Raw genomic sequence first — 20315 nt, forward strand, 5'->3', positions numbered from 1 at the left:
AGACAACAAAGTACGACAACGGATCACAGCTAATGTACTTTAAATAGTCTGGGCCGCTTAACAGAAAAAAGAAAGAAATATACATATTTGTTTTCTTCTTTGTCGATATAAGTACGACAAGCATGATCGATTCCAGCGGATGCCGATTTTTTCTCAATAAGCTTGTGGTACTCTCACACTGTAATTCTAGTATTGTTCCAGGCGTAGTGCGGTTTGTAGTTCTTTGAGCGTTGTTCAACACTCGGTCGTTACGTAGAATCATTCAACGCGAACCTTTTACGCAGCATCGAAGGAAACTAGCAGACGAACGCGACTTTAGGATCCTACATTTGCAACAGCTGGTTCCCACCCTTAACAGTATCTTCTATATTTGCTGATCGCAGCTGCTGAGAAATTTCCCGTACTCGTCTACACATGTATCAAACGTATATCTAAACAATGGTTTCAGATCAAATCGATGTTCTAAAATCACTCGTATTTTGAAGGTAATTCCCTACTGAAACTAGTAGAAACATACAAAAAGAGATCCTGTGCACAAAACGAGCCTGAGAGTATTTCAGCAACATAGCACTTATGCTTAACGGTTGTATCTGTTGATATTACTATTTTATCCTTTTGAATATTTTATGTAATAGAAAGTAAACGCTACGTATAGCAGCAAGAACGTTTATTATAACAAAACTCTCGTTTGAACCACGGCTAGTTTTTAAAGAAGACAAATTGGGGATTAATATGATTCTTCGGAGCCTCTACAGTCGACTCTTTTTGGCATTTGAAGTCGATAATATTTTCTGTGGTGCAATTCGGCCCAAGCAGTAGCCAGTAGAAGTTCTCGCTCCTTCTTCACTCGTCCATTGTCCAAATACCTGATGAAGTATCCGATGAAGGATCCAATCCGCTGGAGTTTGTAATATAAGGCTGAAATAATTATAGGAAGAACACAACTACGTGTAGAATATTTTCAAAAGGTATAATGGATAGTGTAAAAATATTAAATCTTTGTTTTATGCGTATCCAGATCATTTTTTTTGGCAATTCTTCATTAGCAAATAAACAAGGGAAAAACAGATCGACTCGTGCCAGTCATTTCCTATTTCGTAAACATTTTAACTAAGATTCCTGGATGCTCCAAAGAGCGTCGAAAAACGATGCTTAGCGTACATCAAATGACACCATTATATATATATGAAGCTTTTATAAGTATCGAAAAGCAAGGTCTATCGTCGTGCGTTTTGTATTTCATCACGACACAAATGGAACAACATTTTCGCAGAAATACGTGCTATAGATTAATAAAGTACCACAGATAATTTAATGGCCCTAGGATTTCTTCTAGGGGTCTAGGTAATATATGCGGGGAAAATCGGGTAACCTTCAAAAATAGCACACTATCGAAGGGGATGCCCTTCCAAAATCATCCGAAACCATGTTTTTTTTTCAGCATGTCATCGGCGCCGTCTAAAGGTTAACAGAACCGTATAACAGCTGACAGCGCGCTTGCTTTTTTTTTAAATTTTTCTGGTCAGAAACGTATAGGCTAGAGCACCTGAGCCGCATGCAACGTATGTCGGCTCGCAGAGGAGGATTATGAATATACGTCCATTCCCATTGGCCACGGATCCGCAAACCGTGCTGAAAGAAGGCGAACATTGACTTTATTGGACGGGGTAAACAGCTGTTATCGTTGTGGGGAGTCTGTCGAGAGCGCCTGTTGCTGCACGCCCAGAATGAAAACCTCGATTTGCGTCGAAAATGGCCAACCGTACCAACCACTTATTACATGGCGTGACAATAACGCTGGGTAAGCGCCACGAGGAGACCATGGAAAGGTTTAGAAACATACTTCGAGGCACAGCTCCTACAACCAACAGCAAAACTAAGCCACTTCGTTACAACGTACATATATATAGATAAGTGAGCTTTGTCTCACTTTGCGTATTCAAATTGTGCTAGCTAATTCACAATTTTTCAAGGTAAGTAGGTTCCTGAGGCGCCTATCAGGTGCCTGTGCCTAGTAGTGAGCTAAATAATATGTAAGGCGCTAAATCTGGAGATGCAAGGTCTGCAGCTAAATATTGAAACAGCACGTCCTAAAGATATTGTCCTATCACAACATCAAAAAGGTAAACAGATTGGAGCAACGGCCTGTACTCAAAGTGAGTACAGGCCGTTGAATTTGGAAGCTTAGTAGAGCTGCGGTAATGCTGCAGATGTTAACAGAAGGAAGACACCGCTTTTCGAAGACATTAATAGAGAATGCACACTGCCAAAGTAGAAAATCACTGAAACGACGTTCTCCCGAAGTTCGCAGTAGGAGATCAACAGGCGTACACCCCACACGCATAGACAATTACTCAGTAGTTTGAAGCTCGCTTCGCTGAAATCAGTAGGTCAATGAAGGAAGCCATCAGTAGACGAACTACCACAGTACGAGATGAAAAGCGTTCACTGCACGTACCTTTTGCTAGTCCGGTCCCATTACCAATGATTACTAGAATTAACGCCTGCTATGACACTATCTCTGCACGGAACAAAACCCTTCGGGACATCGTTATCGGAAACAATGCCATAGAAGTTAGATTTTTCCTGTATATAGCTGTTCGTAACAGCACGTAACGTAAGCGCACCTGTGGGGTGGCAGTGCTGCCGTATGATGCGAAAGGCGATACTGCAAACACATAAGGCATAAAGGCCGTTCTGTCAGGCCCAAATACGCTTTCTTTGATAAAATGCTTAAGGCCGCACCGGTAAATTTCGGGAGCCAGGATTCTATTCTTATGAAAGCGTTGAAAACCGTCCGTGAGGTTTTGCTTACCTCGGTTTAAGCAGGCCAGCTTCAGACGCTGTTCGAAGCTTGTTCACCATGCGAGTAAAGTTATGTCGGCTGCTGTAGCCCACTGCGTGACTAATAGTGATCCTAATAGAGAAAAATTGGCAACATAAATTTTCTGTATGAGGACAGTTTCAGACTGCGTATATGTGTTAGATAACCTTTAGAACGTCCACACATCTGGCTGGGCCACAATGAGTGTAGTAATTTTCTGTTAAATGTTCATCCTGCTTGAAGGTTCCCTTACTTCCGCAATCTCACTTGACGTTATATCAGTGTGAGCCTTCGCAAACGAAGATTAAGAATTCGGATTTTCCAAGCTTTAGCAGAAAAAAAACCGAGACGATATAAGTATTTTCACAAGACTTTGTTACTGTCACAAGACTTTGTAAGTATACTCCGTTTTTACAGGTTTGAAAGCGATTAGGTCTGCCCATTCAGCAGATGTTTTATGTGGTAAGCCATTGGTAAATTTTTGAAAACTACGGTATGATGACATGATTGTGGCAAGCTGAACTCAAAACTACTATAAACGAGTATTTGTTGCCTCAGGTTTATTTACAATTGGGCAAAATTTCTCTGCTCGTCGTCTGGACAATTTTTGTAAAAAAAAAAATTAAATGAGCGGGTATTTGGATTGCTCACCCTGTATGGTTTCGTGTTTTTAGCTCAGGTTCAGCGGCGGAAATTTGTATGTCATTGGGAAGAAGGCTAAGGGAAGCACAGTATTAGCAAGCCATTGAAGCAACGTCTTTTAGCTACAGTCGAACAAATAGTCGTCCTTTCCTGAGTCAATTTGACGGTTTTGATTTACCAATTACTAAGGACATTTTACGGCTTTTTTTGTTCCTATACTTATCTAAGATCTATGGACGATATTTATCTATGTTGAGGAAAAAACTCGATTAATATTCATATATTATATGGTTTTATATTAATATCAGTCACCTCAGGACAGCCTCTGATTGCTTGCTACGTCACTGATGAGTGTGTTTGTGCCTTACGGTCCGCGTGGTTTGCTAAGTAGTCAGTGTATGTAGCGGGTTGGTTGTGTACACTTCACGCAGTTTTCGACAAACAGTTTGTAGTTGTGTCCTGTTTCGTGTTGAAGCCGATGGTCGCTGCTTTGGCGGTAATAAATCATTACTTATACGTTAACAAACCGACTATAGCCGTTTCCGAAAGAACATAGCCTTCAAGCAATCTATAGATTGGCCGAGCAGATATTGTCAGTCATCTTGATCTATGGGTTTTACTAGAAATCAGGAACTTGAGTGCCCTATAATCGGGACGCGGAACAACCCAGCTCCTTATTACATTTCCCCTTCGGCCCTAACCAATACGCAACCACAATGGTAGGTTTCCATCCAGATTTGCCGCCGGTAGCCAGAAAGGTGTTTCCACATCGAAATGTAGCAAAGGAAGGAATACATAGGTACGTCTACGCCACAGAGCTGAACTAAATCATCATTTGAGTTTTATTGAACTGAAGGAATGAAACTTACGCAGGGAAGTGCCTGAAAAACAACAGACATCTGTATATGGGTTAGCTGCACTGACTTTGGTCAATAGATAAAACACAGTTATCTCTCTCCAGGATTATGGCAAACCACACAAGATAAAGCTCGCCTTGCGCAAGCTGTTTGGGTAGACGCCGAAATGTCTGGACATTGCACCTACTGACTGACATCGTTTCTGGCCGCTGACGAATGAAGTGTTTAAGGGCGCGTTTGATCATCGTAGAAACTAGTTCAATGACTTCTTCAACTACAGAGCTAAAAATTCTGGCGAGACGGAATAAATCAATGTAATACTGAGTAAATGTAGTAGTAACACCGTTATTCATGTAGAAACAAGCTGGTATTTAGAACGCGTACGCTGTTCACTAACTGCTCTAAGCGACGATACAACCCTTAATAAGGTGTATGATATTGTACTAAAATACATTTATATTTTCAAGGGGGTTCTAGAACGAAATTGCTGCCGTCTGTTTAGAAGTGGATTTTAAAATAAATATTTTGCTTAGGAAGGACTTCTTCCACAAGATGTTTACGCGACACATCGATTACTCTATAAATAGTAGTGGCAAACCGTTTTAGAGCAGTAGATACTTTCTAGATAGATAAGAAAAGCCACCAGTTTCGAATAACGGGATAACGAGAGATGACCGTTTGTGGCACTTCTTCAAATCAATACGAAACATACGCAAAAAATAAAATTGCGGTGTTCGTAGCAACAATAGTTAACGTTCCGCGGTGCGCATCGCGACAATCTGTGAAAGCAGTGGCAACACACATTACTATGCACTAGATAAAATGTAGGATAATATTAAAAACAGTATACAGTAGCAGACGATAGGACGGGATGTGTAGATTCGTTTAGCGGACTTGCGTCAAACGAACTATCACGAACGTCGACCATTGGTCTTGGCTAGCCACGGTAGGGGGTTCGACTGCCGCGAAAGCATTAGACAATAGTTGATCTTTGAAACACAAACCTCTTGCTTCCCCCGTAATGAATCTACGAAACTGTTGAAAAAAGAATTACTAAGAATAATAGATAAACAGATGCCTGCTATGACCAAATGTGTCTATTTTTAGAGTCAGGTAACATGTGAGTACACGATACCTGTGTTCGAAATGTGACGACATCGTCACATTTGTCATTTAATTTCGGACGCCTGGCATACAATAGATCACGAGTAATTCCTAATCGTTGTGGAAATTTCAGAAATGACGAACTTCAATTCCTCAAACCCCGATCATAAAACATACCTACCTACACAGAGTGCCATTGAGAAAAACATCGCGCTCGTGCATATCATACGCACGGCATACAGCATCATTGTTAGGAAACACCTCAAAAAGCGCAAGTATGATGTGAAAGCCGGGTAACTATATCGTCTATTTCAATTACTTTAGGATCCCGATCAAAGGCAAACATAACGTCTTTTCCTCATATATCTCTACATACATGAACGTTTTCCAGAGGAACCAAACGTTGGCAGCATTGGCTCAAAGTTGTCAGAACTGGAACGCAACATGTCCTGATATTTAAAATACTAATCGCTTCATGAAGATTTGTTTATTTCTAAAATGTACTTTACGTACTGCGTGTGTATTTTATTTTTTGGTACGTGGTGGAATTTTGCCTCATAGAATTCCGCTCTATAATAGTAACCGTTTTGCAATAAATATACCTGTACCTAACCTGATAGGTGGATATTGACCTCTACATATCGTAGCTAGACATCGGGCTACATACGGTTGTTGAAGCTCTCTCAGAATTTAAAATTAGTAATTGCTGAAACAGATTTGCCAGTTCTGCACTTCTGGAGGCTATACTGTGAGTACTTAGCTCGTACACAGCCATCTCCTTTATTCCAATATAGATCATACATCTTGCTATCCAGCCAATTATCTCGATCGCTTCCACGTGGCCTTCGCCAGGATGCCGTCCTAAACTGTGACCCCATCTGTAAATAGTTGTTATTGCACACATTAATGCGTATAAGCGTATGCGTTAGGTGACTATTAATTTTAAATTTTTGGGATTTTCTGCCCTGTTTAGTGTGCCCCGTTTCGAAATTAAGTTGAGTAAATTAAGTAATTTTTCTATATTATTCTAATTTGTTGTGATAACGGTAACGTCCGGTAGACTCGTAGAAGCGACACCTGTTTTCGAACAGCTACTGCAGATTATCACAGTCCGTAATTCCGCGACAGCCAGCATTTAACGAAAATGCTCAAAAAAAAAAAAAAGAATTTTTAATACAATGCAATTTTCAAAAAATATTAGTTTCGTGTAAAAATTTTATATGCACATTCGTTTCAACACTTTCGAAAATAAATGCCTGTAAAAGGTAAACAACGGCAAGTCCATACTGTATCTGCTGTTTCTACAGAAGCGATACGATAAATCTATGGTTCTAATACATCTATATATATACATATATATATATATATATATATATATATATATAAAATTTCCATAGGTAACTGTGGATAATCCACCTCGTTTAACAGTGAGTGTGTTTACCTTCAATGTCCTCTTCAGTCAATATATAAAGCTGCGTGGGCCAAGCCTCAATAAATACCCCATCTGAACTTTAACAAGGTTCGTTCAACCGGGCTAACAAAAGCTGCAATCAGTATAATATTCCAAATTTTTTCACTCAGTTTTCAATTATGTAACCTCAAACGAAGTGAATTCGAATACAGTTCCATACAAACAGATATACCTATGGAATCTTGCTTCAAAGCATTCATTGCACAAGCGCATTGAAGCTATAGACCTTCATAGCTTCAAAGCAGCAAAAGTGGAGTAGGGAAAAAGAAACAAGTAATTTCTCATTGCGGTTCAACCACTGGACCAAGCTGTATTTTTAGTGATTTTTTCGTGAGCGCGATAAAGTCGAGGCATGCATTTTCGAAAACATTACTATATCCAAATATCCCTCATTTGTCACACGCGTTGGGCCCACTGGACAAGAACGTTGTCGGTCGGGCTGAAGTACACTTTCGAATTTACCTTCGATTTCCATCAAGAGTGATCGCTCCATGGCGAGGGAGAGGTCCGATCTTATCACCGATAGAATCACCCGGTGGTACCGGTGATAACTGATACATGAACAGCTCCGTCCTAAAATAAAAGTATCTTTTTCATTCTCGCATTGGTTTGAACGAACGCTTGAAGTGTAAATATCAAAAAAACACATAACATAAAGAACTAACGTAAGAAATCCTCTAATTAACCTTTCCATAAGCCACGTATAGCTTATTTGCCTGTTTTTATGAGACTGTCTGTTGACTTAAGAAGTAACTGATCAGCTGTATGTGTTAACTGGGCGTATTTCAGCTAGTTTGAGGAATGTGTTGCTTATGTATGGAGAGGTTCTTCGAAAAAGAACTTTATCTAAGTTGCTTGCTGAAGTACGTTCAGATGACTAGGTTTCAGTTAATGGGCTAAAACTTTTAACACATAGTCAACTATATATTAAACAAAACTGTCACTTGGTTGAAATGCGATTGTGACCTAAAAAAGTTAACTATAAACTTAGAGTGGTTTGATCGGTCCTCGGTACATTCTAACATCTTTACAGTGTTAGCCAAAAGAACTAGTGCTTAAGTAAAAAGAACATTACATTTTCTCTGAACGGTCAAATCATACGCAAACGATACTATTTTAACTATATTTCTACCTGTCTACCAATATATATATATATATATATATATTTTTTTTTTTTTTTACTGGTCTGCTGCTCTCACCTCCTGTTGTCTTTCCACGGACGTTTGAATACTCACTACAAAGGTACAAACGCCTTCGCACGTAAACGTCCAAATCCACATTGGTTGAGGCTGAACTCATATCCCGAATAGATTACGCCGTGATCGTAAAACGGACATTTCGCGGTAATGGAATGTAATTATTAAAATAAAAACGTTAATAGTAGCATCGGTACGGAAGACTAATGGAGGAAGCATCTTCGCAAACCGCCTTTCGCAAACTCTCTTTTTCTTCTTAAAGCTGTTAGTAAAACAAATCAATGGGCACAACGCATAGCCATCGATTATTCTCTACCTAGTTTACGGATTTTCCTTGTATTTCAAGCGGTAGTTTTCCGTGCACTGTCATCGCATATTGATAGCGCTACTCAATAGCCACATGGTCGCCTACAGAAGATTAGATTTCTATCTATAAATGAAATAGAAAAGACACAAGGAAAGCACGACCATCTATGCATCAGTGCCAAACTGCTTCACGCTGCTTTCCTCTTCCTTCGATGCTTTCATTCATTAGACAGCTCTGTAAAAATGACTTACCTACTAACCACTGTAGATCCTACGAACTCTTTTAACGATGCGTTGCTGATGATTTGTAGAAAAGGATGATCTTGTTTATAGCAAAATTTCCCCGTCTTCTCATTATCTTTGCATCTTTTTACCGTACGTATCATACTTTTTACGTGCACTTTTTTTAACGTAAGGCGTACGAGCCTAAAGCTGGCGGATTAATACACGTTCGACGGTGCGACTTGACACAACGGACACGGAATCGAAACGTTTATTTGGTTCGGTAACAGACAAGACTACTACCATTCATTCAGATGTTAACGTCAACAGATAGTCACAAACAAACTTACGAAAAAAGCAAGAAGTTAAAAGGTCAATAGCTGCTGATATGGATACTCTAACGTCATCCCAGCCCAGTAGGACCTTTACAAGCAGCCTTTAGGATCTGAAAAATGAATGCGGTGATTCTTTCATACGGGAAGATAGCTGAATATCAGCTTGAAGTCACACGCACATAAGCTGCCTACTTTTTAAAAATCATTTATATATGCTTGAGTCGTTTGTCTTTTTACACTCGTGAGCCATATAAGGTAATCTAAGTATGGCTGTAGTGGCGTGATCATATTTAATTTGATCAGCTGCATCCAGCTAGGGATAAGCAAATACGGTGGATACGATAATATTTACATCAGTTCTTGCGCAGGAACTTATTGCGAAAGCTCCCTGTCAAAATCGAATCTCCTTTTCGATAATCAGCGGTGTATTAGCTAAGGGAGCGTCAGACGCTTGTACCGTATTAAAAATACGTATTTAGATTTGGAACGTACTTGAAGTGTACGGAACATACTCTGTCTACATTTGCTTTCATGACGGAGAACGTCCATATGGGAAGTCTCTGTATACCAAACGAAGCCGTAAATGTGTATCAAATAGTTTGAGAGCTGAATCTCTCAGGAAAGAAGGCGTGGCTTGCGAGTTATTCAAAAATCACTCCTAAAATGTTTCTAATCGTCTCCGTAAAGTTGTTCATAGATATCATAATACAAAAGAATAAAAAACCCCTCATTTGTTTGGTTTGGGCGTCGCGAATCCGATCTGACAGTAACACAACTCCTCATTTCCTTGGGAATTTTTCTTGAGGCCTAGTATTGGAGGTATTATAGTATGCTGCCAGTCTAGCGCCCGTGCTCTGTTGCGTTTGAAACTTAGACGTTATACTAATACCTTGTATTCTCACTATTTTGAATCCTGCTCGATTCGAGTTAGCTGTGCCATAAAGGTGGAGAATAGCATTGGGATCAGGGAGAAAGCGGGTACAAGGTTTTTGGGGTCAGGGAAGTACGTTTCTGAGTAAAGCCTGTCTGTACTATACATCATGGCCAATCCCATCGAATTTTATGGAAGTATTCTAAGACCAGCTGTAACATGTTCAGGCGCACCAGCCTGAGTAAGTTTGTCATGTGAAGCAAAATGAAAAACCTCACCCAGCCCATCAAATAACGCATACAGACGTGAGTTGACTTCCGAAGTGTACCGGATTGCCTTAATTAGAATGAACTCCAGAACTAAATGGCCACTTCGGCGCGCTGTTGACTTCCCTTTTTCTTTGACCGGAAGGCTTCAACGGAATTACGGGTACTAGCATTATAGTGAGCTCAACTTCGTACAAGAAAGGGGCGTTCTTTTAGATGTTTTCAGCGTATAAGACCGTTATCAGATTCTTTGTTACGCTATTGGTCACTGTAAACGTCATCCTCCCAAGTTTTTCAAGCTGTGTTAGTTCATCCCAAACGGCTCTAATTATTGGGTTCAATAGAATTGTAAACAAGTGAACACCGTGAGATTCTAGCCGCATGTAGCCACGTTTTTCTTGAAATTGATAGAAAAGGAAACTCAACATGAACGATTGAGCGGCACCGGTGCTAATAGGCCGATACAAGTCCTACATTGCTCAGAACTCTGCGTTATCAGTTAGTCTGTTTTCCAGTGATGTTCAAAGAGTTTCATTGTTCGCCCTATTCTGTTTCTATTTTTGTTTATACAACTAAATCTCAGAATATATTTTTTGGCACTATGCAGTACTCCCCTTGTACTCTTTGAATTACACTAATTCGACTGCTTCTTCCTCTGCGCGCCACGAGCTTCACTGTTCCGTATTGATCTGACAAGGTCCGCTTGCCTCCGACTAATTTAACAGGTTGGTGAGAGTGCTGAAGGGCCTTCAAGCCTCACCGTATTATGCTCGAGTATAAAGTTACTTTAACATGTTTGTCCGTGTCGTTTTCCTTTCGAGATGAAAAGTGCTGTATAATAAAACGAAAGGCGATAAAAACGCAAGTAGTATAATTTACTATAAATAGAAACGAATTAAAGAAGATCAGACAAAACATTTCAGGTCCCACATAGTGTATCTTTGGTTTTGGTAACAGCATTGATTTTTGAATGCTCACTTTTATGTACAGTATGTATGTTTTTACAGACTGCAATGGCGAAATTGTTCATAAAGGACCTATAAGCAGGAAGGTAATAATTTCGTCGATGGTAATTTACTATTCGCAGAAGATTATTACAGATGTCTTACAAAAAAAAAAAAAGAAAAGGGGAAAAACGAAAAAGTTTTACAATTTTGAACCAATTTTTATGAACCGAAAATGACACAGAACAAATACATTTTGGTATATGTATGGTTTTTCAGTATGGTTAAATAGCTATAATTATTTTTATTGATTCACTACCTACTAGATCGATACCGTTGGCCTATAGGCCATTGATTAGGCCATTGGTATTGATTTCGTATTTTTTCGGTGCATTAGCCAATATTGTGTAACAAGGTCCTGAACAAACTTTAGAACTTCCTAGAGCGATGCCACCGGACCTTTTGCATTGAAGCCCATAATGGAACGAAAATTAGCTTATGACATGAAAAGGTTAGGAAAATCGTTTGCATTGATTGTAGCCTACTTCGAGCTTGCAAAACAGCAGCAAAAATTACATCCATTAGGGTGATAAATAGCAAGAAAGGCTGTTTTTGCTCTATTAAAGTACTACTCATTGGCTAAGTTAGCTTCTGTTGGGAATGGCAAGTAAGTGCACGCTTGTTGGCGGCTAAAACAAATACATTTATTGTAGAGAAATATATACTCGCATATCCTTTTCTGTAGTCAATGCACTTTTCAATGTGGGTTCATCTGTTTACTTGTCTGTATTCGCCTTGTGGCTTCGTCTATTTTTTGTTCGTTCATCTGTTGAATGACAGACTCATATGTGTGCTTGCTTCATATAATATCTGAACCAAACACATTAAATTACATAGCTTCAATCACAGCGAATTCTCCAGCCAGTGCCTCGTTAACTAATTTTTATATTAATAATAATAATAATAATAATAACAATCGTACCATCTCCACCTAAGCTCAGAACCACATGTATACCAACACATTTACGCAACATTTAAGCCACCAGTCAAAATTTAACTTCAGGCCATTGTTGATGCCGTCATTTTCGACCGATTTAGAAGCTTCAGTGCTTCAGCCCCGCCGGGACGTCCGCGCTACACTTCTCCGAAAATTACACCACCGTACTATTTTGCATGCACACGTACTGTCGAGGTTGAAAATCCTTCGATAAAGTCGTATTTTATTCGAATATGTTGAATAGGCGACGATTTGCGTTAGTCAGCACAGTCGTCATTGGTCATGATTACTCTAAGTCGGAGCTCACGTCCTTCACCTCTTTGCAATCAGCCTGCAATACGGGGTCACTCTTGGGATAGAGGTCGATCGTAGATACCGAAGGCTGGCAAAGAAAACTCTGAAATAATTCATGAATGGCAAAGAAAAGCATAAGTCATTTGGGTGACATACGTGGCTCCAAACAAGCGTTTGGCTTTGTGACGAAAAGCATTAGTTTCCACTTTGTGAAGAAACCCCCAACGTCAGACTGAAATGAAGATGCTGGACTTTGGAAGTTTGTTCTGTTATATTCACACAAGTAACAGAAAGAGACGCTTTTGAAGCATCATAATGCCACAGTAAACAGGGTTCGAAACAGTTAGCGAACGATTCACTACGAGCTACGAAGAATAAGCATCTCGAACGCTCAATTACGTAAGGTAGCCCGTATAACTAAGTAAAATTTCTTTCGAGTCGACACTGTATTCAGAGAAAATAATGACTCCAAGCACATTGAAATAGTTATGCTATCATACATTATAACGATTAGAAGTCAGGTATCTGCCCGAGCCAATAAATAGACGACAGCCGCATAACGGCTAGGCTGTGGCCTAGAATCATTACCATGAACACTCAATCGACGAGTTAAAAAATAGTAGGCAGAGCAATAATAATAGAAGTGAGACAATGTCGTACCATGCGTACTTCTCTGAAATTGACTTTCATTTGTTGAAATTTTTGGTCCTTAAACGAATGTCATCAAAACGAAAATGGTTTTATGTACCCGTGGTATAGGTTCTGTTTGACGAACCTGTTGAATCGCTCGCAGGTCTTCTTCAATCTCATGCGGTCGAAGAGTGTATACGATATAGGGGCAGGCAACACCCTGCGGCCTTTTAGCTGGGCGAAACGCTACACTATCAGTGTCGGTGACACTATCTGTGTCCTGAGGATGTCAATGTCAAAGGAGGAGAAAATCAAACAGAAGATTAAGTGCTGCTCATATCTCCCTAAATAACAGATAAATAATAACAAGGCTTACATGTGTAACAGAAAAGATTGCGAAGAACCCGCACTAATATAAATCATCACATATAATAAGGCCTCTACATTCCACACCCGTTAGCTTAACTTCGTGATTCGTCTTGTTCGAGTGTTTGGAAATTAAGGTAGCATAACTTCCAAATATCATAATTAGTCGCCAACATGCCTACATATATGAATTAAGTTTCACGTCTGCTTTCTGGGCACTGCGAAGTGTACATATGTTAGGCATCGAGCCGCTATTGTATAGAAGTGTCTAGACAACTTTCAACGCTGACCAGGCCAATTTGATACCAAATTGACTTTATAAAAATAATCGGAAGAACCAGATCTGGTGCAGTTTCTCCATGTTGTAAGTACTACACCTCTTGCACTTCTCCATCCCCAAAAGCCAAACGTCTTTTGAACGCCCTTCGTTGCGCGCGACGTAGCTCCGACAATTTATTGAGCATGCGTTCAGAAAGCGTCTTTTCGAGTTCTGTGTAGATATTGCAGAGAACCTCCTGACGTGCACGAGCTTTGGCGTGCTGCAATGTATGTGTATTGATTAGTCAAATTACGGTTTTTTGCTAATGGTTAAATTAGAGTGTGAGTCTATCAACGTTTTTCCTAAGTTTCCGCTCAGTTATCATGGATGGCCATCAGCAACAACCTACAAAAGCATAAGGAATCATCTCGATGTTCTTATCACGGACGCAAGTGATGAGCTGATTATTTTCGTTATTTCAATACTACAAATCGGCATGACATTATACATTACCTCTACCTGCAAAAGCTCAAGGAGTTCGTTGGCGCGTCCAAGTTCACGAATCGACCTGAGACGCAGTGTGAGACGCGCTCCAGCAGAGTCAATGCGTCGCTGGCATTGAGCCTCTAAATCAGCTACTTGCCTGCGATAATCTAAATCTGTCTCATTAAGCACGTCTGTTGTTTTTAGTAAAAGCTCGTTCACCTGTTAAGCAAAATGCAATGTTATGTCATCTCTTAAACATACTGTAGTCGACTTATTACTTTACTAGTTAAATGAGCTCGTTTATCATAGCAGGCATGTATTGATTTGCCGCTACGTCACAAGATCCCAAGTTCCTAGTTCTACTTTTTTTATATACAATATATTGATAAAGAGACCGGTTAGCAGCCGGTGAATGTTGCCATCCGTCATTACCTTAAGATCGATGAGCTCGTTAGCCAGATCGTTAAGCGATTGAAATTCGTTGGCTATAGCATCCATTTGTCGCAGCTTTTCATCATGGAAATCGTCGAGTTTATCCGGATCTAATAGATCATGCCCGAATTATAAGGTTCACGTTAACAACTCAGCAATTTTTCGTGAAATTTCAACGCTTCGCATCGGACGAACCCACGCATACGTGGCAGGAGCCGTCATAGCGAAGACTAGTAAGATATTATATTGTATGATAGAGCATAAACAGGGGGATGACGTTTAGTTCTTACCATCAGGAAGATGAAACTCATCTTCCTGCAGAAATCGCACAGTGTCCGCGATGATTTCCTGCGAGAAGGTTGCGGCTGGTGCAATAAGCTGAATTGAGTGTCTATGAGTCTGTAATGATCACAAGCTTGAGCATGAATAACAGTATCCTATAAAATAAAATGGTAGGACACGTAGTTTTTGCACGTATAGCTTTTACTCAGATGGGTATCACTCTTGCTCTGTTCAGTCTCCTCCAGTTGGCTGAATGCTAACAGTAATTACTAACGGCTAATTAATCAACGTGTTTGACAAAAAGCAATTCGTTGTGACGACTCCAAATTGCATAAGTTGTCGTTTTATGCGAAGAAAAAAGCAAACTTCAATATCTCTATATGATATGAAAAAGACGAAATACCGTATATGAAAGAAGTTGTCCACAATGTCTTACCTTAACAATGGAAGTAGTCCCTCAAAGTTGAAGTATGCTATGCATAATTAATCATGACCACTAAACAGTTAGACATACGAAATCAACGTTCACGTTTATAAACAGGCTGCCCAGTGCGGCTCGAGGCAGTTACCATGGTCTAAGATTGAAAAACTCCTCATAGCACATTCATTTGCGGGTAGCCATTACTAGCTATTTTTTGCTATAGGTAAATGCTATCTGGTAATATGTCTTCTATAGAGACGAAATAGCCAAACTGTTTGGAACAACGAGTCGACTGCTGCATGACCTTCACTTTATATTATGTTTAATATTTAAGAGGGGCATAGCATAACGCAGTGTCATCGCTTTCATTAAAATGCCGACATAAAAATATAAATAAAAAGCTTTCATAAAAATATTATTTAATTTTTCTTTGTGGATTTTAATAGAATAAGCTGAAATTATTATGTATTGATTTTGAGAGAAATTACGATACATTTATAGAGAATCAATAAATGCATTATATTTGGGATAATCAAAGTGGAACGTTTAATAATTGAAACAGCAATGGAGAAATTGGGTCATTGTAATAATATGATTCATATTTAGTAATACTCGGTATAAACATTCTATGTTGACACGCAAAGAAGAACGAGTGTACCGCTGGCGCCAAAAACAATTCTTCAACATGTCGCGTTACAACAATCAATGTAGGCCATAGTCTGTTCATCTATCAGACAAGCCACTGCCTTATAGAGCAGGAGCTTTTTCCGGCAGATAGTAGACATTGGCGCACTAGAAAAAGCAACGCGCGTAAAAGAGAAATGAAAATGTAAACAGGACATCGCAGGATTATTCTTTTAAACAATATGTTTCCGGATAATCAGGCACCTACGGGCTTACAATGCACTGTAATCTGCACACAACGAATCGGCGTACATCAGCCCAGGCGCAGACCACCTACCATTACTGCCAATTATTACGGAATCGGTGGGAGGGCGTCGGCGGAGCTGTGCAGCACAAGGTAGAAGGCTGAAGGTGACTCTAATTAAACCTTGGCAAAAGAAACAACAGTACTACAGGATTCCATTGAGCAGTAACAACAACAATAACAACAACGAATACTTTTCGACTCAAGCAGGACGACGTCGATGATCAATCTCGACAGGGCAGTAGAAACAAAGGGACGAACGCAGCCAGACGCTGGACGGCAGCATCAGCAACAGCCGCTGGACAAGGAGGCGCAGTGAAGTGTCGAGAGAAAAGCAAAAGCAACAATTCAATGCGACATTATGGCACTACTAATTTAGGCCGCTCACTAAAGCACGCATATGCAGTGATCACGTACGTTGGTGCAGTTGTGATCTGTGTTGTTACTGTTGCTGTTAGTGCTGCACGACGTAGAATGCGTCACCATATGCTAATCTCAGCCCTATTTTTAATTAAAGACAATCGTATTCTCTATTCACTTTTGTACTTCACTAAATTAATGACTTCGTTACGCCCTTATCGAGAATAAAGCATCTATGCATTGTAATGTAGAGCATACACGGAAAACAAACATAAAGATATGTTTGATTTTCGATCGGTACTTTTTATTGTACCATTGCGTTTCTCAACAAGAAAAAACATCGAAAATGACTAGCCGACGGTGTAGTAATTTCCCTATGCGTCCATTGATCCAAGCAGCGTTTTAACGCTACCAATGAAACTTTTAGGCTCTTATGGAACATGTGATTTTCATTATTTCAAGCTAAAACGTACTAAAGAGATTAGATCTAAACGTATTTAGAAGCTTAGATCTAATGAAAGGGCACCCATATTTCTAAAGATTTTTATACCTTATTGTACCCGCTCGTAGAATGGAAAACTTCGATGCCATAAAAGTTCCCACCTTTAAACTTCTACCTCATTGTTATAAACAACTCCTCGCGGTAAAAATACTAATTGGTATTTTTAGCGTAATGATGGATTCTTTATCGTTAGTTAAATTCGCATAATCCTCTATTGGAATCTGAGAGAGCGTTAGACGATTCCAAAGCCCGCCTCTAATAAATTTCTATTTGAAAAGTGTGGTAAACAACAGACAACTTGAACTTTCTTTCACATAGCTTTTTAGTCTAATTAAAGTTACGTTTGATTACAGAGGATAGATTCTCGTGTTGAACAAACGGCAATATACCGGTAGAGGCGTCTTGAGTGTTACGTGCGGCACTGCCGTTGACCGTTGCTTCAGACGGAAGGCTTCCAGCATGACACGAACGTGTGCTTACGTTCATATTACCTCTAGAGAGAAGTAAAATAAAGCGGCTACTCAAAGGATAAACATATAATACTACGATATAGATGGCTCTTACAACTATTGAGCATCCATATAGTTGATGTCAGTACATATCAGACCAGTAACAACCGCAAAGGAGGACTTGCGCGCCGTCCTCAAAAACCGTTTCCAGCACTTTTACAACATTGATTTTGCTGCCCGATGTGTTCGCGGAAAGTAGCACTCTATTCTAGACGAAACGCTTTCACCTATTAAAAAAGTTTTGACTGCAAGCAGCCAATCAAAAGGCCACTACAACGCCCTCGCAGACGCAGATACAGGATTGACTCTTTATTTTCATAAATTAATTTTTAATATACATACATATTTATTTGTTTTTTTTTGCGTAGCAAGGATAGGCGAAACATGCGAAAAAATCAAATCTGTTCCAGACATCCACCGTTCGGTATACTGGACGGCTTCTACGCTCTGGAGTGATAGAGGAACAAATTGACTCATGAAGTTCGAGCATCGTAGTGTGAACGAATTCTACTGACGCAATGAAATCCGGTGGCCCTTAATACTATTCGGAATTTTACATCATTTTACCCGCTACTAGCGAGATATTAAAAAGGAACAAGATATGCTTTAGCCAAAGTGGCCCATGTTTTTAACAAAATGTTTTTTAAAGCAGTGTCTGAATAGTTGTCGATAGCACTGAAAATATAAGTCGAAGTTTATTTCAAGGTACACATTTCAACGATAGCCCCTATATCTACCTGTTTAAAATATGTTGGGGTTCTCTCATGCTGCTTCATACTGTTTTTGATATCAAAATGGAAAATCTCTTATGCGAAAAACGTAACATTAACTTTTGTAAAATTAACTATATAATTTCACAGCATTACTAATATACTTCAAAGTTCCATCATTTTAAGGTGAAAACAGCAATTCACTAGTTACTGCCATTAAAAGACCGATTTCAACTATCAACTTTGTTTTAATCAGTGTGTGTATTTACTGAGCGAAGGTAATTTGAATAATTTTTATCGTCATATGGTAACGTACATAGCAGTGATTTATGTTATGACTATCAAAACAGAGAAGCTAGATTATCGAAAAGAAAACGGTCGAAGTTTGTAAAAGTCTATTCCATTGTATAAATACTTGCATGTGTATAATATATATATTACTAAAAGTCTAGGCGCGGGTCTGGGCATCCCCCAAGCGGAGACGGATCCTTTGTGGGTCCCTAGAGTTTTGGTTAACGGGGAAGATGGAGCCGATTAGGCGATAATTTTCGTTCGTAGCATCCAAAAAGGTTCACCCAAAACGCAATGTTGATTCGGTCGGTTGTAAAACGAGGCCAGTTACTTTTTTGTCCTTTTCCACGTTCGAAAACAAGGCCACACCATCGTTTACAAACGACGATGCGACCGCGTGCATTCCCCGCGCTAGGAAATCATCAATCGTACAGATGTGAAGCCTGTGTTGGTTGAACAAGCGCGTTACGTGAATGAGTATGTCCAGCGTGTGTTGCATGAAAAACTGTGTTTAAACTATATTGTGCAAGAAGCTATCAAGTTACAGCTATTATAATAAATAGCCAATCGCTGTTCGACGTTACCTATATTATAAATAGTTAGCCTTTTTTTCTCTACATAGATCAAATAAACCGTACTAAACAGCCAAACAAGTGCTGCGCCAAATTTGTAATCCTAACTTCATAACTGTATGGCCGCCGAACTGTCGTTATTCTAACCTACTATCACATTACTTTTCAAAAGTGGATAAAAAAGCGTTCTCAACTGTTTCTGAATGACCCTTTCAACTAATTTCTAATCAAAATGTTATAGAGGCTAATATAAAATTCACTTCCGTGGAAAAAAATTTAAAATATTTGAAAAATACACATAATATATTATCTAGATATACTCTGTAAGGGAGCTTTGTTCCCACTTTTTGGCAGCTCAGCAGATATCGGGTCGATATTTGTTTCTTCTTACACCTCTTCTAATGCGCGTACCAGAACAAGCGAATCAGGAAGAATGTTCGATGGCATGATTGAGTGATAGGATAAGCCAACTAAATAAAGGATCAATTGAAAAAGAACCTCCAGTTAAAATTAGATTTCAAAGTACATAACTTACAAACAAGATATGTTCGACAACAGCTTGGAATAGACTATTATTTAGAGAATAATTTGGAAGGATTGTCTTCTCTGACCACGGTCCTTTAAAAAATATGGTGTTCCTGTCTACGCATTGACGAAAAATTATTGATGAAGGATACTGATAAAGCCACAAAATAAATACACTCGCATTGGGTACAAGCATTACCACTATTAGTATTAGTTATTATATGTAACAATACATATTTACACGTACAAACTTTAAAGGTTCATTGTTATTAAAAATATCAATTAATAAACACATATTTACAGTGAATCTAAAACGATGTTCACAGCACAACTTCGAAATGTGCATTAATTTCTATACGAAAACTGCCTGCACTTCTTGTGCACCTGTTGCTATTGTGCCAAGTCAAAATAACCAATCCCTATTTTTTTTGTATAAATATAGGCTTTTGATAACACGAAGTTTGATAGCGATGTAATAAAACTTAAATCTGTGAACTTATACGATCATATTAGTCGTCCATGATAGGTCCCGTGACAAAATGTGTCCAAATGCAGCCACCTGCATATACATATATATATATGCCCCTTGATTACAAGTCCATAGTCTGTAACGTCCTAGTTTAAGTATATTCTTGATACTATAACAATATCACGACTATTTACCGAACATTAGGAGAGTAAATAATGAACCTCTGATTTTACAAAAAAAAAGA

The 20315-nt window shown here is 39.2% G+C and overlaps 2 protein-coding genes and 1 long non-coding RNA gene across 12 annotated transcripts in view; 1 reads left to right on the forward strand and 2 right to left on the reverse strand.

Annotated features, from left to right (window-relative positions):
* LOC111247653 (uncharacterized) overlaps window positions 1-19101 on the forward strand; it is an 82158-nt gene extending 63057 nt beyond the window's left edge. For all 3 annotated transcript variants that reach the window (XR_015320552.1, XR_015320551.1, XR_015320553.1), the window contains one exon: window positions 17349-19101. This is a non-coding gene — a long non-coding RNA (uncharacterized LOC111247653). The remainder of the gene's footprint in view (window positions 1-17348) is intronic.
* On the reverse strand, window positions 651-9446 carry LOC111247643 (uncharacterized). 5 transcript variants are annotated; one of them, XM_086979465.1, is made up of 6 exons: window positions 8653-9446; window positions 8098-8187; window positions 7361-7471; window positions 6229-6305; window positions 2816-2917; window positions 651-918 (listed from the first exon to the last, which is right to left on the reverse strand). In XM_086979465.1, exons 4-6 carry the CDS (start codon window positions 6303-6305, stop codon window positions 750-752), a joined length of 348 nt encoding a protein of 115 aa, XP_086835591.1. In that variant the 5' UTR covers window positions 7361-7471; window positions 8098-8187; window positions 8653-9446; the 3' UTR covers window positions 651-749. The 5 variants fall into 5 exon arrangements, with proteins under 5 accessions (XP_086835591.1, XP_086835579.1, XP_086835587.1 ...); XM_086979453.1 differs by lacking the exon at window positions 2816-2917 and having other exon boundaries at window positions 6195-6305; window positions 8134-8187; XM_086979461.1 differs by lacking the exon at window positions 2816-2917.
* On the reverse strand, window positions 11718-16529 carry LOC111247627 (uncharacterized). Of its 4 annotated transcripts, none has more exons than XM_022798834.2 (8): window positions 16167-16524; window positions 15221-15257; window positions 14793-14901; window positions 14503-14612; window positions 14098-14289; window positions 13703-13864; window positions 13105-13239; window positions 11718-12432 (listed from the first exon to the last, which is right to left on the reverse strand). In XM_022798834.2, exons 4-8 carry the CDS (start codon window positions 14566-14568, stop codon window positions 12322-12324), a joined length of 666 nt encoding a protein of 221 aa, XP_022654569.1. In that variant the 5' UTR covers window positions 14569-14612; window positions 14793-14901; window positions 15221-15257; window positions 16167-16524; the 3' UTR covers window positions 11718-12321. The 4 variants fall into 4 exon arrangements, with proteins under 4 accessions (XP_022654569.1, XP_022654562.1, XP_022654551.1 ...); XM_022798827.2 differs by having other exon boundaries at window positions 15221-15280; XM_022798816.2 differs by lacking the exon at window positions 15221-15257 and having other exon boundaries at window positions 14104-14289; window positions 16167-16529.
* Window positions 19102-20315: the final 1214 nt, after the last annotated feature.

Source organism: Varroa destructor, unplaced genomic scaffold (genome assembly GCF_002443255.2).
Source record: "Varroa destructor unplaced genomic scaffold, Vdes_3.0 BEIS01000001.1, whole genome shotgun sequence".
Classification (NCBI taxonomy): Eukaryota; Metazoa; Arthropoda; class Arachnida; order Mesostigmata; family Varroidae; genus Varroa; species Varroa destructor.

What these genes read in the sequence shown, in the direction of transcription:
- LOC111247643 (XM_086979453.1), bottom strand. Translation starts at nt 7,458, where the DNA reads ATGTATCAGTTATCACCGGTACCACCGGGTGATTCTATCGGTGATAAG. An exon ending in ACTCTTGATGGAAATCGAAG is followed by an intron (nt 6,306 to 7,360) that starts GTAAATTCGAAA and finishes AACTATTTACAG; the next exon opens with ATGGGGTCACAGTTTAGGAC. An exon ending in GGAATAAAGGAGATGGCTGT is followed by an intron (nt 919 to 6,194) that starts GTACGAGCTAAG and finishes TAATTATTTCAG; the next exon opens with CCTTATATTACAAACTCCAG.
- LOC111247627 (XM_022798811.2), bottom strand. An exon ending in ACGAGCTCATCGATCTTAAG is followed by an intron (nt 14,290 to 14,502) that starts GTAATGACGGAT and finishes TTTGCTTAACAG; the next exon opens with GTGAACGAGCTTTTACTAAA. An exon ending in TTGAGCTTTTGCAGGTAGAG is followed by an intron (nt 13,865 to 14,097) that starts GTAATGTATAAT and finishes CATACATTGCAG; the next exon opens with CACGCCAAAGCTCGTGCACG.